Source organism: Amblyraja radiata, chromosome 25, assembly GCF_010909765.2.
Source record: "Amblyraja radiata isolate CabotCenter1 chromosome 25, sAmbRad1.1.pri, whole genome shotgun sequence".
Taxonomy (NCBI): domain Eukaryota; kingdom Metazoa; phylum Chordata; class Chondrichthyes; order Rajiformes; family Rajidae; genus Amblyraja; species Amblyraja radiata.
The window spans coordinates 21,843,207-21,857,949 of NC_045980.1; the positions used below are offsets into that span (position 1 = coordinate 21,843,207).

Genomic DNA, 14,743 nt, shown 5'->3' on the forward strand with positions numbered 1-14,743 from the left:
TCCGGGCCGCCGGGCTCTGCTCGCTCCTCATCTGCCGGCACGGCAGGCCGCTTTGCACATGCGCATTGCTGCGGCTTGCACGTCCTCCCCCTGCACATGAGCACAACTACAGCCCGCACATCATCGACCACCCTGCGCATGCGCACTGCCACGACAACTGGTCGGTGCTGGGCACTTTCTCCCTCGCTTTGAATTGTGGGAGATTTGGCCGCCATTGCTGTCCGGTCGCTGCCTCGCCGCCAGCGCTGAAAAGCAACGCAGAATCACTCCCTAACCCTGGATCAGGAGTAACTCCCTGGAGTAACTCTTGCTTCTGGTTTCCTGGTCCTCCATAAATATTCTAAATGGAATTTAAACTGGAGGTGGTAGAGGGCTGAACAATTGAATTGAATTGAATTGAATTGAATTGAATTGAATACCTTTATTGTCATTCAGACCTTACGGTCTGAACGAAATTTCGTGCCTGCAGTCATACATACAATCATACAATAATAAACAACAATAAACACAAATTAACACCACCACAGTGTATCCTCCAAGCACCTCCTCACTGTGGTGGAGGCAAAAATCTTAGGGTTACTGTCTCTTCCCTCCTCTTCTCCCTCTGCGCTGAGGCGATTCCCCACCGGGCGATGGCACAACAGTCCCGTGGCTCACCGAACCCCGCAAACGGGCCGGTTCAAACACCGCGGCCCGGGGGTGGTCGAAGCTGCCGCCCTCCAGTCCAGCACACGCAGCCGCTGGCCCGCGGCTCAACCCAAGACTCAGGTCACCGCCGCCAGAACGCCGTCCCAGCCACCGGAGCACCGTTCCAGCCCCGAGCCGGATCGCCCTCACGTGAGTACCGTTCCACCTCGGGCTGGGCCACTCCGACGGGAGTGCCGTTCCTCCCTCGGGCTGGGCCACTCCGACGGGAGTGCCGTTCTCCCTCGGGCTGGGCCACTCCGACGGGAGTGCCGTTCCACCCTCGGGCTGGGCCACTCCGACGGGAGTGCCGTTCTCCCTCGGGCTGGGCCACTCCGACGGTAGTGCCGTTCTCCCTCGGGCTGGGCCACTCCGACGGGAGTGCCGTTCTCCCTCGGGCTGGGCCACTCCGACGGGCCACAGCCCCTCACGGGAAAGTCTCTCAGCCCCTCGCCAGGCCGCTCTCACGAGAGCGCAGTTCCAGCCCCGGGCTGGGCCACCCTCACGGGAGCTCAGGGCGAGTCCTACTGCATTTTATCTGTTTATTTATTGTGTATATATATGGTCTATGGTATATAAACACACTGTACTTTTATCTCCTGTTCTGTATTATGTTCACATATTCTGTTGTGCTGCAGCAAGCAAGAATTTCATTGTCCTATCTGGGACACATGACAATAAAACTCTCTTGGACTTAAGCAAAAAAGGGTTCTTGGGGGAAAAAAGAAGTACCTTAAATTTAGTTCCGTCTGGTTGGGTAACTATGGTAGGGTGAAGACTATTCCATGCTTTAATTGTGCGGGGGAACTCCATGGAGCAGCCAGCAACTCAGGATAGAATAAATTGGGTGACGTTTCGGGTAGAGACCCTTCTTTAGACTCCCTCTGGTTTTAGTGTCTTTAGTTTAATTTAAAGATACAGCGTGGAAACAGGCCCTTCAGCCCACCGAGTCCACGCCGACCACTGATCACCCGTACACTAGTTCTTTCCCACACATTAGCGGAGTAAGTCAAGAATCAAGAGTGTTTTATTCTCTCACGCCCCAGTTAGAACAATGAAATCCTTACTTGCAGCAGCACAACAGAATATGTAAACATAGTACTCTGTAAACAATATTATAAACGAGAAAACAGAGGTGTATATTTATAACTATATAAATATATATGTGTGTGTGTATAATGTATATACCCACACACACACACAATTTCCCTCCTGGGATTAATAAAGTTCTATCGTATAGTATCATGTGTGTAGGAAGGAAGTGCAGATGCTGGTTTAAACTGAAGATAGACAAAAAAGCTGGAGTAACTCAACAGGTCAGACAGAATCTCTGGACAAAAGGAAAATATTACGTTTTGGGCTGGGTCTGAAATAAGTTCTTGCACACCTTTGGAATGTGGAAGGAAACAAGATCACCCGGCGAAAACCCATGTGATCAAAGGGAAAAGGAAACTTCATTACAGACAGCACCCATATTCAGGATCAATTCCGGGTCTGGCACTTTTAGGCAGCAACTTTATGGCCAATGTACAGCCCCATAGTCTAGAACTTAATTAAAACGACAAGTGTGGCATTTCCTGCGGTTGCAAGGGAAAGTGCCAGGAGAGGGGGTGGTTTGGGTGGGAAGGGACGAATTGACCAAGGGAGTTACGGAGGGAGCGGTCTCTGCAGAAAGCCAACAGGGGAGAAGATGGGAAGATGTGGCCAGTGGTGGGATCCCATTGGTAGACAAAAAAGCTGGAGAAAATCAGCGGGTAAGGCAGCATCTGTGGAGCGAAGGAATAGACGACGTTTCAGGTCGAGACCCTTCTTCAGATTGATGTCGGGGGGGGGGGGGGTGGGGACATGAAAAAGAAAGGAAGAGGAGGAGACAGTAGGCTGTGGGAGAGCTGGGAATGGGAGGGGAAGGAGGGAGAAAGCAACCCGTAACGTTACCTATCTCCTTCGCTCCATAGATGCTGCTGCACCCGCTGAGTTTCTCCAGCATTTTTGTGTACCTTTGATTTTCCAGCATCTGCAGTTCCTTCTTGAACAGAAAGCAAGGGCTACCTGAAATTAGAGAAGCCAATGTGCATACCGCTGGGGTGTAAACTACCCAAGCAAATATGAGGTGCTGCTCCTCCAATATGCGGTGGGCCTCACTCTGGCCATGGAGGAGGCCCAGGACAGAAAGGTCAGATTCGGAATGGGAAGGGGAGTTGAAGTGTTGAGCCACCGGGAGATCAGGTTGGTTATTGCGAACTGAATGGAGGTGTTGTGCGAAGCGATCGCCAAGCCTGCGCTTGGTCTCACCGAGGTTGATCATACGCTGAATAATCCAACCACATTTTTGTTTGGAAGTGGAAAGAAATAATAGAAATTGCATTCATTGCAACGTGTAAAAAGAGTTGAGATACTGTATTATAATTTTGCTGCATGTCATTGTGGTATATATCATGTCTTGATTGGTGAATATGTTTAGTTTGTGGCTTTATTTGAAGCAGAAATAATCTGTGAGTGCTTCATTGAGCATAATTCCGACTGGTAACTACGCACTTCGTTCAAGCACATTATCTCACGCGTCATGCAAGCCGTCTTAAATAACCACCTAAACTGTCATTTGGCAACTTAAAAAGCTGTCAAGATTGCCCGGCTGACAACAGAGAAAAAAAATTAAGTGAGAACCCTGCAAGGTGTATAATATTTTTCACTCTGTCATAGGCCTTTCTTACATATGCTGTCACAACGCACTGTAGTCTCTAAACAACCCTTCAGTAATTTTCCTTGCCCTCCATTTCAGAATAATAGTGTTTTAAGCCAATAACTTGACACTAGCAGTGGCAATAAATAAATAAATAAAGCACAGCTTTCCAGACCCTTATCTCATTGGCCACGCTCGGCTGCAAATCGTTGTCAATCTGGTGGACCATCTTCCTCTAGTCGTGGGGGTGGGGGATTGGTGGGGGGGGGGGGGGTAGGGCCTTACAAGTAGAACAGCTTAGGGCCTCTCTTCATCTAAATCCGGCCCTGGTTACCCGAATGGCCTCTATTATGCCCAGTTCCAAGCACCAACACTTGATGAATGTTGCGAAGACTTTGTAGAGGGTCAAGAATAGATTTACCAAAATGAGGGACTTTAGGTTTGTGGATGGACTGGCGAAGATGGGATTACTCTCCTTGGAACAGAGGGAACAAGAAGATCTGATCAGAGCTATTTAGAATCATGAAGGCTACAATTGGAAGAAGTAGAGAGAATCTCTGGAGTAACACGACCATTCTTCAGTCTTATACATATATATATGATAGAAATATTCATGATGGTATGGACAGTCGGAACCCTTTGTCCAGGGTCGAAATGTCAAAGAGTAGAGAGCATAGCTTTAAGAGAAGAGGGGCAAAGTTTAAAGGAGACGACCGGGGCAAGTTGTCTTTACACAGACAGTGATGGGTGTCTGGAACATTCTGCCAGGAGTGGTGATAGAGGCATGTAAAACAGTGGCAATTAAGTGGCTCTCAAATGGGCATATGGATATGGAAGGGTATCATGTGCAGGCAGAGCAGATTAACTTGGCATCATGTTCGTCACAGACACTGTGTCTGAAGGGCCTGATCCTGTGCCGTACTATGTCCTATGTAATATACAGAGTATATACATACTCCTGCTACCAATCATTAAAGGATTTTTAATTCAGCTATCTTTCTGGTCGCAGTGAAATTATTTTTGCACCACCTGAATCCGATAAAAACAGTACAGGTACAGGCAAAAACAGGGATATCATGTTGCCTATTTCCTTGCAACATTTGCCTAGGTTTTAAGGTCAACACACATTCACCAATGACTGTGAAGAAAAGTGCCAACAAAGATCTACTAATCTCTGTGGCGTGGACTTCCCCTTTTCCAGGACAGAGTTCATGTTAAACAGCATCCTGCAACGTGACGACATTGAGTGGGACAAGTAACCAATTGCATTGAGCTATTCCCACTGCTAACACAAACACACTTTTATTTCTTTTTTTTTTAACCTTTTGCAAAGCTGGTGAGTTTAGAGGGAAAAGGAAATATAGCTGCCCTTGGTCTGTGGCTGCAGCTGCAAACTAACTTATGTTGGTACTGAAACTTAGCAACTTTTTTCAAGGCCAGATGCAAAATGTTCCAGAGCTGTCACTGTATTCAGCCGGTTCCAAATGGAACTGCCAGGCTCATTGAAGCTCAGTGACCAGCTAACAGCGTTCAACTGTCGGGGTCAAACCTGGAAGATTTCTAGCATCACAGTGATGGCATTCATGAAAGGCACCGTACTCTGAGGTTGCACAGTCACTGTCTTCTTGTCAAATTTCGAGTATCAGATCCAGATAGTAAAACTATTGTTGTTTAGTTTTTACTGAAATTGACAGTAATACGACTAAATGTCAGAGCTATGGTTTTATAATGAATTGGACGAAAATATTAGATTATTGTTTAATGTTTTCAGTAGTTCAGAGCTGAAATATCACACGCTAACCATACTGGGTATTTTGGCAGTTCTGTGCGATATGGTTTGCTGTTGAGACCAGCGGTTTTCTCTTTTTGTGCACAAAAACTGTGAACCACCAATTTGTATTTTGTCAAATGGGCCTCAAAGTAAAATAGTTGGATGATTAATCCCACTAGAGATAAAGTTGAAGTTGTTTGATATGCAACCAAAGGCGGGGTACATTGTGCACATTAACATTGTTCAGTGTCGCTGATATGAAACACTTCATTCTTTACCCTGGATTGTTGCAAATGTTCTAACCAGATTGTTTATTGTCACAAGCCTGCACTGCCATTCAGTGGTCACATCGTTGTATGACACAAGACTAACAAGATCTGCATTTGTAGTTTACACCTCTTAGCTTGGATGTGCAATGTGCAACAACGTTCAATTCTGCTCAAGGATCAATGCTACCAGGAGAGAACTGTGTGAAAACCTGCTCACCTCATTTAACAGTTCAGTATTCCAAAATGTATCAAATGGTCAAATATTAAACTAAAAAAAAGGTAGACACAAGAGACTTTAGATGTTGGAGGTACTCAACAAGTCAAGCAGCATCTGAGGATAGAAATAGGTAGTCGACATTTTGGGATGGGATCCTTCATCTGGACTGTCAAATGACCCCAAATGTTGACCAAGCATTCCCTCCACAGATGCTCCCTGACCTGAAGAGTTTCTCCAGCAGTTTGTATTTTCACTATAAAAAATGTTAGTTATGTAGTACTGGCCATAGTGTTACATGATACAGTGGTACCCACTTACTCTTTTCAAGGTTTGCCAGTAAGTTTAAGTTTCCTATTGTCTCCTCATTGTGCCCGGCTGGTAACATAAATTTGTAAACTATACACATAAACACGAATTGGTAGATAGCTGCAATTTTCCAGCTATGAGAAAGAGATTTTGTTTGTAGAATGCTGATCACTGTCCAGCACCCATGTAAGACATTCCTGAGCAGTCAACGTCACAGTTCACCCAGACACTTTCCAATACATACAATTGGATAGTGATGAAGAGTGATACTTAAGCTTTGTTTTTGATACCTGTTTTGGAAAATTTGGAACCAACCACATTGCCATCCACTCCCCATCTAATATTATTTTACAGCCAAACCATTGGATGAATTATTCCCACAGAACATCTCTGTAAACGCCGTTCAATAGGATCAATTTTGTGGAAAATCCAGTGTTTCTTCCCTCCACCTCCTTTGCTGTTAAGCCAGTTCATATTTAAAAAGAAAACACACGATAGAGGAGATGAGTTTGAAATGCAGGATTTTATTGGGTTGCTTCAGCTGACATATGCATACAGAATATTGTGGGAAAGCAGTTGTTTAACCTGTAGTTAGGAATTTAGCAGCAATTCGGTGAGAAACTGACAACAGGAGCAGAGGTGCTATTCAATTGGTGGGATGAAAGACACCCCTCTGATGCCACTGCATATCCCTAATACGTCTGACAGACTGGATCTGAGGCTGTTGGGCTCCAAATTCACTATTGTCCTTGTATTCCTTCTTCTCCAGCAAATATTGGTAGCCTCTGTAGCCTGGGTACTGGTAGCCAACCCATCTGAAAATAAAATGAAACATGGAAGAGGAATGCCACAAACTCTCAACTTCTCAATTGAAAGAGGTCCAACAGACAGACTTCTAACCCCCAAGTCCAATACGGAACTAACTTATTTCAGCTGAGCTAACTAGAGACGGAAAGCATCTAGTTGGGTGGCAACACTGTCCAGAAAGGAAATGGAAATATTTAATATAATTGAATGACCCTTCCATTCCACAAAGGGATTTAAACCTTTCGAGGCAAGAGTTTCAGATCAAGAAGCATACTGTGGAATGTCCATTGTCTCAGGTGGTGGATCCCAAACTGTCATTGAAACATACTTTGAGACATTATGAAAGTTGCGATATAAATGCTAGTTCTTCCTTTTAACTCGTTTTTTTTGTGGAGAGGAAGCACGAGGATCAAACAGTAAAAATGTCACATGAAAGATGAATACTGTTATGGCCTTGTGATGAGGGTACAATCTCAACCTGTTGTTTTGATTGATTATGGAGCACTGAGGTTTGAATGTTGAATTATTCTAATGTAAATTTCTCTAAGCCTTGTTATCAAGCCAAATGTTGCATTTTGGAATAATATTGTGGATAAATCTTTAAGTGACAGATTAGGTTCATTACTGTCATATTCATAGCTTGAAGACAATAGGTCTAGACTTGTTCCTCTAACATTAGCACCAATTTGTTCAAAAATATTGAAGCCATACTTTTCACTCCCAGCACCAATGTAATCCCTTGAAATTGCTAAGGACTCTTACATTTTATCTTTCAAGTTGCCACCTATCCAGTTTTGAAATGGCTAGCATACATTTCAAGTGAGAATTTGATAAATTTAAAATGCAAACCCAATCCAAAGTAATTTTAAGGTAGGAATAGAAATCTAATTTTATATTTCTCTTTTTTATGATTGGAGGCATTAAGGATTTTAGAAAATCTTCAAGCTGCAGTAAGCACTTGCATGGATAGGTCAATGATGGTCTGCGCTCCACAATGAGCTTGTAGTTGTAAAAATCTGGCAAAACTCTTCACTGGGTCTATTGGTGGAAGGAGGTCAAAAAGCAGCTGCAGCACCCATCGCTAGTACCCCACATTAAGAAAATAAGCGTGTCCAATGGGAAGATTTTTAGCATGTCCCAGAGTCAGAGTCAGAAGATGTAAATAGAAAGTGTTTTTTTCTAATAGACTTCTCTCAGTACTCACGTTCCATTTAGAACACGAATAGATGACACTTTTTCCTGGTATCCATGAGCATGGAAACTTGGTACATCATCATCAATGATTTCAATTTTCTTTCCAGTGAAGGTGGGGTTTTCATAAAGAATGATCTTGTGTTCATGCCCATCCTGTAAATGCAATGACATAAAAAGATAAGTCCTCCTCTCAAGTAGAACTTGATGTTGCATTTATGTTGCTGAGATGAAGCATGTAAATGAGAAATGGGATTGGGCCAAGGGTGGATCCCAGGGGTAACTGTTGGAGAAAGAAGGAAAGCCATTGTAGATGATCCACTACAATTGACTGGATGGACAACAGGTCAGTGCCATCACACACAACTAAGATGGTTGGTATTGTTTATTGTTGTCATGTGTGCTGAGATATAGTGAAAAGCTTTGTTTTGCATGTTGTTCAGCTAAATGACACCATACGCGAGTACAATCAAGCCACGCACAAGCAGACACAGATAGTATAAAGAGAAAAATACCCAGGGAGCAGAACGTGGAGCTACAGCGTTATAGCGTCACAGCACCGGAGAAGGTGCAGATGAAAAAAAGAAAAAGTGCAATGATGTAATCAACTATGTCATAGGTTACACATGGTTATACGGATGGCTTATTAAAACCCCAGTCATATCGAATGTCAGCTGTAACCTATGTAAGGGTTCTCTTAAAGTGGCAGGGATAGAAATCTCATTCGAGGTTTCTGGGAAAGATGGCCATGTAATTCAAAGGCAACACCATGGCTTGGAATAGGGACTTTGGAATACAAAGGAAAATTGAAGATGAGTGAGCTTGAAAGAGATTATTTTTGGAGGGGAATCTTCAAAGAAAGAATTCATCTTTAGACTATCCAGCTTTGCTTTGCTCATTGACCATCCTCAAATCAGAAACACCAAACGTTGTGAAATCTGGCATTGGGACCAAACATAATTGGTAACATAGCAAACAGGTCTGTCCTGATACAAAATATTACAATTAGGAAGTAAGTGTTGTCTCTCAATCATAGACAGAATGCCTGAAGCATTTACATAGCTTAAGAGAAATAAATTAACAGCTTCTGAAGAATTTATTCAGAAGAGAACAGTTATTGATTCCACTAAAAAAATGACTCTAATTGTTCCTATACAAGGTGCTTTGAGAATAATTACTTCATTACATAATGGTATGAATCTTCATTTTTTTAAGTGGACTTAATTATACTCACTAATAATATACTGAAGTTTCGGGCTTACTGATACTATCATATCTAACTTGTTTTATATGTGTTGGGGGGGGTCTAGCCTCCATTTCAAGACTATCACAACTTAATTTTATGCACTGCTGTGGACTTGTTTTTTTGTTCCTAATTATGTTTTGTACTCATGTCTTGCTTTTACATGTTCCTTTCTTCTTTTTTACTGTCTTGAAGAAGGGATGTGTAATTTTGGTACATGTTTTGGCATGTTTGTCTGAGACTATGTGCCCAATCTGCAAGCAAGATTTTCGTCGTACCTGTATCTCTCCATGCCTGTGCGTATGACCTGTCTTGGTTATTGAAACTTTGTCTAAGAACAAATAGTAAAATATAGTACAAAAAGGTTGTCACTTTGTATAGTCATTAAGAAAGCCTGATGGCCAAATTAGCAAATCTTTCTCTTCATATTGTTAAGAACTACGTGTCGAAAGGTATCCAGGATGTGATCTTATCCAGACATTAATCAAGTTTGAGAACTTGATCCATTTTTTCTCTCTCTGTTGAAGGAATAAATTAGGATTATCAGTCTTCACGTCAGCCTAATGACTCTGGTTGGAAAATTGGCATGTGGATACTCATTGACGATAGGGTAAGTTTGACTTTGATGCCCCAAAAGTCAAATAGCTGTTTGGCTCACACAGGTGGAGCAGTTACAATATTTGGGTGAAACACAGAATAAGAGTTGTCCACTGTGAGATTTTCTCAGCCAACAGGAAATATATTTATGTGGAGGGCATAGAAAAAGAGAGGAAATTGAAAATGAAAATCAAGAAATTACCATCAAATGATCAGCATACATTCTGAATATCAAAGCTTCAAAATTTCAATTTAATATTTTCCATATTCTCAGCACACAAGCATCTTCTATCTGGAATTGTTGATTATTGATTGGAATCAAGTCTCTTTCCTAAACAATCTGACAAGTACCAAGAACAATTCTATCAGCTCCCCTGCTGTCTTGGTTGAGATCAGCTAACTCAGCATGGACAGCCGGTCCTGCAACTTTCCCTATTGATAAGACTTAAGTAAACCATTTGGACATTTAAATAGTCCTGCATTTCTGCTGCTCTGATGAGGTTTGGTTAGTTAGCAATGTGATCAATACCAACGTACCAGTTTCACAGGCTTGAAGGAACCAATGTTGTCACTTCGGCGACTGTTTGTCCATGTGTCCCAGCGAGGATATTCTCCTTTCTCAAACACAAACTGTTCACCCTTGCAGCCAGTCTGTTCATAGCCAATCCATCTGCAAATAAAATAAACAATGTTTGATTTTGGACAGTAATAACTGTTACCCTCTCATAACAAAAATATTTATTGGTTGGGGTGATCTAATGTTGCTCATATCAGATGCAGAGACCAGATTTTTTTTGTTCAAATGAATCTCCAAGCATGATAACTTGTATATCTAAATCCTCAGTAAGGACATTTGGCCTATGACTGACTCAGTCATGAAAATAATGCTCAAGATAGGAGGTGATTTTTAACTTGCCTCTTATTGATTGGGAAACACATTGCGCAAATGGGTGACATTTCCTGAGTATGCCCAGGAATGTTTTCATCAACAATATATAGAGGCCCTCCCAGTGAGGGCAAAATAGTGGATCTCCTATTGTGGAATGAGGCAAGGCAAGTGTTTGAAGCTTTGTTAGGGAAACACTTTAGGACAAGTGACCATAATTGCATTAGTTTAAAAATAGTCATGGAAAAGATAAGACTGGTCCACAAGTGAAAATCCTAAATTGGAGCAAGGCCAATGTTGAACGTATTGGACAGGAACCTGCAGAGGTTGATTGGGGGGATGCAGTTTACAGGTAAAGGGATGTTTGGCAAATGGGAGGCTTATAAAGATGAGATTAGGAGAGTTCAGGGGCAGCATGCTTCTATTAGAGTGAAGGGCAAGGCTGACAGGAGTAGGGAACCGTATTAGGGTTAACAGTTCGGCAAATATCAGGTATTGGCAGCTGGGATCAAGTGAATCCCTCGAGGAATACAAGAAACGGATGTATACTTGATTTGGAAATCAGGAGGACATAAAGAGGACATGAGGTAGATCTGGCAGTAAAGGAAATTTGTTTTACAGGCATATTACGAGCAACAGGGTATACCTGGTCAGCTTGGATGGGTTAGGCTGAGTGCCTTGCTCTATGACACTCTATGAAAGACATGAACACTACACAGGTGAGGAGGCATCTGAAGAAATGGAACCTGCCTTGCTGAGAGGATCCAGCATTTTTCTTTTTATTCCGGGTTCCCAGAATCTGCAGTTTGTTTTCAATAGACTGCAGTAAACATTAATCCTGAAAATAGGAGCATGCAGTACTCAGTGGTTAGTTGCAGATTCTGCAGAATTCTATGCAATACTTACGGTCCACTGTGCACCACAAGGGAACCAACTTTTCCCAATCCGGCTTCTTTCAAATTGGGGCAGGGACCATTCAACTCATGAAAACGACCCTGGAAGTTTTCTTGCTCAAACAGGACGATCTGAAACAGTGTCATAAAATGAGATTCTGCTGACTTAGCCATTATTACAAATAAGAAATCGAAAAAACAATGAATTTTGAATTGCTAATCCCGTGGTTTAGGACGTATCATTCCCTCGTTTTAATTGAATCAGAATTCAAACTTTATTGATCGATAGTTTTGAATGAAGACAGCAAGAACTAACCTTATGGGCAGCGGTCGATGTGGGGTGCTGCTTGGGTGTTGGGTTCTGTTCAGATGCCATTGTTGCAGAGAGGGTGTTTCTGCAGAATCCTAACAGAGGACACAGATAACAAAGGATTTCTGTAAAATATCTGTTTAATCGAGATGAACAAGTCTTATTCAACTGTTTTGTGGGCATAACTGGCAAATGAATAACTACAGATCAGTGATTTGCAGCATAAAATGGTTCAATTCTGTCCTCTCAGAATTCAACTACTTTATGCTGTAAATCACTGATATTTAGTTATTCGTATGCCAGCTATGCCCACAAAACTGTTGAATGAATACGTTTATTGTCATTGCACAATACTGTGCAACGAAATTCCATAAGGCTTGTTCTCACAAAACAGTTGAATAAGACTTGATCTCAGGATTAAACCATGCTATTCCTTTATTTCTACCTTAATTTGTCACAAAAACTTAATGTAACAATACAACCTGAAATTAATGTGTCCACTGCCAAAAATAATATAATCTGCCATATAGCACATACCCGAGATTCTGAGTTTCCAATACTAAAATAGCACTCTAACTGTGAGAACAAGAACTTGTTGAGAGGTCTCACTAATTCTCCCATCAAAAATTGCTTTTGTATATATTTAGACAATAGTATACAATTATCTTGCTGATTTCACATTATTCCAAGAAAAATTCTCATAGGCTAACATCTATAGGCATTTTTTTTAAATTATGACATCTGCAGTTTTTTACTCAATGGGTTAATGATCTGGTTACAACAGAACCACGTATAAATATCACACATTTCTCTCTCTGTCTCACTCTGTCTCTCTTTCACAATTTCACAATTTCTCTTAATATATGTTGGGCAGTTTTCTGCAATGTTCTATCATTCTCTGTTTTTCTTTAAATCACATGAATCTCTATCATTCTTTATGTGAACCTCAACGGATTCCAGGCTATAATTTACTATATTGTATCTGCTCTTTGCTGAAACAGTCCATTTGTTACTCTTGTAGTATCTATTAATTTCTGTTAATTTTATAAATGTAGAATTTTTTTTACATTTTGTAAGTTTGGTCTAACAACACTATGGCTGTTTTAAACTTTGTAGATAAAGAGTAAATCTCATAATTGAAATAATCCATTAAGATAATGCTTTGTTCGCCAATCCTCAATTAATCCAATTCCATTACGTAGTATAGAACTTCAGCTGAAGTAGGCAAATAAATAGTGCAGATACTGTGGCTACAAGAGCAGGACAGAGGTTGGCGATCCCTCCATAAATGATCCATTTCCGACATGACTCGGTAGTGCAATTGACTATTCTTCATTTGTCTGGATGGATGCAGTCTCAACAACACTCAAGAAACTTAATATCATTCAGGACACAACACCAGACTTAATTGGGTAGACTATTACCAATTAAAACGTTCATACCCTTAAAACTTAACGTACAGTGGCTGTGGTGTATACAATTTACGCAAGGCATTGCAGCTACGTGTATGTGCTATGTGTATAGGCTATGTGTAAAGCACTTCACAAATCTGCAACCTCCACCTCCAAGGACAGATCTTCAGACACCTGGGAATATCAGCACGTTAGGTTGTACTCCGAACCACTTAGCATCCTGAAATTCCATCCCTTTGATGTTGCTGGATGTAAATTCTACACCACCCTGCCCCGCGGGACAGTGGTCCTGCAGGACTGCATACACTGAGGAAGGTGCAAACGCATAAGAGGCCTCACCACATTCTCAAGGGGAATTCAGCAGTGGGCAATAAATGCTAGCTTTGCTAGCAATCCCCATGATCCTGAAAATGTATAACGTTAGGGGGAAAAAAACAATTTTTTTGGAATTCATGATTGGTTATAGAATATTAACTAGTTAACAACAAACCACAAATTCATATTCAAAGTATCTCACACTATTCCCATGCACATTTCCAAAACTGCCCTTTACAGTTTACCACATTCTACTAAATAGCAATTTCCCTTTGCATAGCCTTCAGCAGAAAATAATATAAATCGACAGATGTAGAAAAAGAAAGAAGCACCAGTTGCCTGAATAAAATATTTTGATTCCAGCTATTTTATAAAAAATTAGAATTGTCTGGGGTTGTAAACGCTCTTACCAGTACCCAGTCGTGTCTGTGCCGAATAGCAGTCTGCCTGCTAATTTATACTGAACTCAAATAGAACCATGCCAAAAATATTTGTTAAATAGTCAGAGTGGACTTGTGAATAGATGGATTGGGATTAATGCTAAATAAAGCAAAACTTTTAATGACGTGCAGGGTGCATTGTTTTGCAGAATACAAGGAGTGGAGAATTATTTCATTAGCTTTCACATTCACTGGATGCCCGCATTGTTTGGGTTCAGAGCAGAGAGATTTGAAGAGTGCTTGCATCAACACTATTTGTGCCAACAACTATGAGCATGACCTTACAGACAAAGCGCACAACAGCCCTACTCCAGTGATTTTTGAGCCAGACTCCTGATTCCCCCATCAGAACTAGAACTCCAGTGCAGTTCTGGAAAAAAATGGAATAAAGTTAATAGATAGAGAGAAATGTGCTAAATGTTGTGGCATGGTAATGGTATGGCATGGTGATATTGAACTTAAATACTCCTAGGTGAGCAATGTTACCGATGAAAATTAGTCTGTTGCTGTAATTGGAGTCATAGAATCATACAGCACAGAAATGGACTCTTCAGCCCAACTCATCCATACTGACCAATATACCCCATCTAGGTTGGTCTCATTTACCTGAACCTGACCCATATTCTTCCAAAATGTTTCCTCTCCGTGCATCTGTTCAATTCAATATTAATGTCAAATACACATTTTCCAGAAATAATATATAATAATAGCAGTGGCAATTT

At 41.4% G+C, this 14,743-nt stretch overlaps 1 protein-coding gene and 1 long non-coding RNA gene across 3 annotated transcripts in view; one reads left to right on the forward strand and one right to left on the reverse strand.

The window, feature by feature from the left end:
- Window positions 1-14,743, forward strand: part of LOC116987392 — a 65,469-nt gene that overhangs the window by 31,843 nt on the left and 18,883 nt on the right. The gene's annotated exons all lie outside the window — the stretch shown is intronic.
- Window positions 6,432-11,944, reverse strand: crybb2 (crystallin beta B2). Its single transcript, XM_033043390.1, has 5 exons — window positions 11,861-11,944; window positions 11,558-11,676; window positions 10,303-10,435; window positions 7,939-8,081; window positions 6,432-6,742 (listed from the first exon to the last, which is right to left on the reverse strand). Exons 1-5 carry the CDS (start codon window positions 11,918-11,920, stop codon window positions 6,574-6,576), a joined length of 624 nt encoding a protein of 207 aa, XP_032899281.1. The 5' UTR covers window positions 11,921-11,944; the 3' UTR covers window positions 6,432-6,573.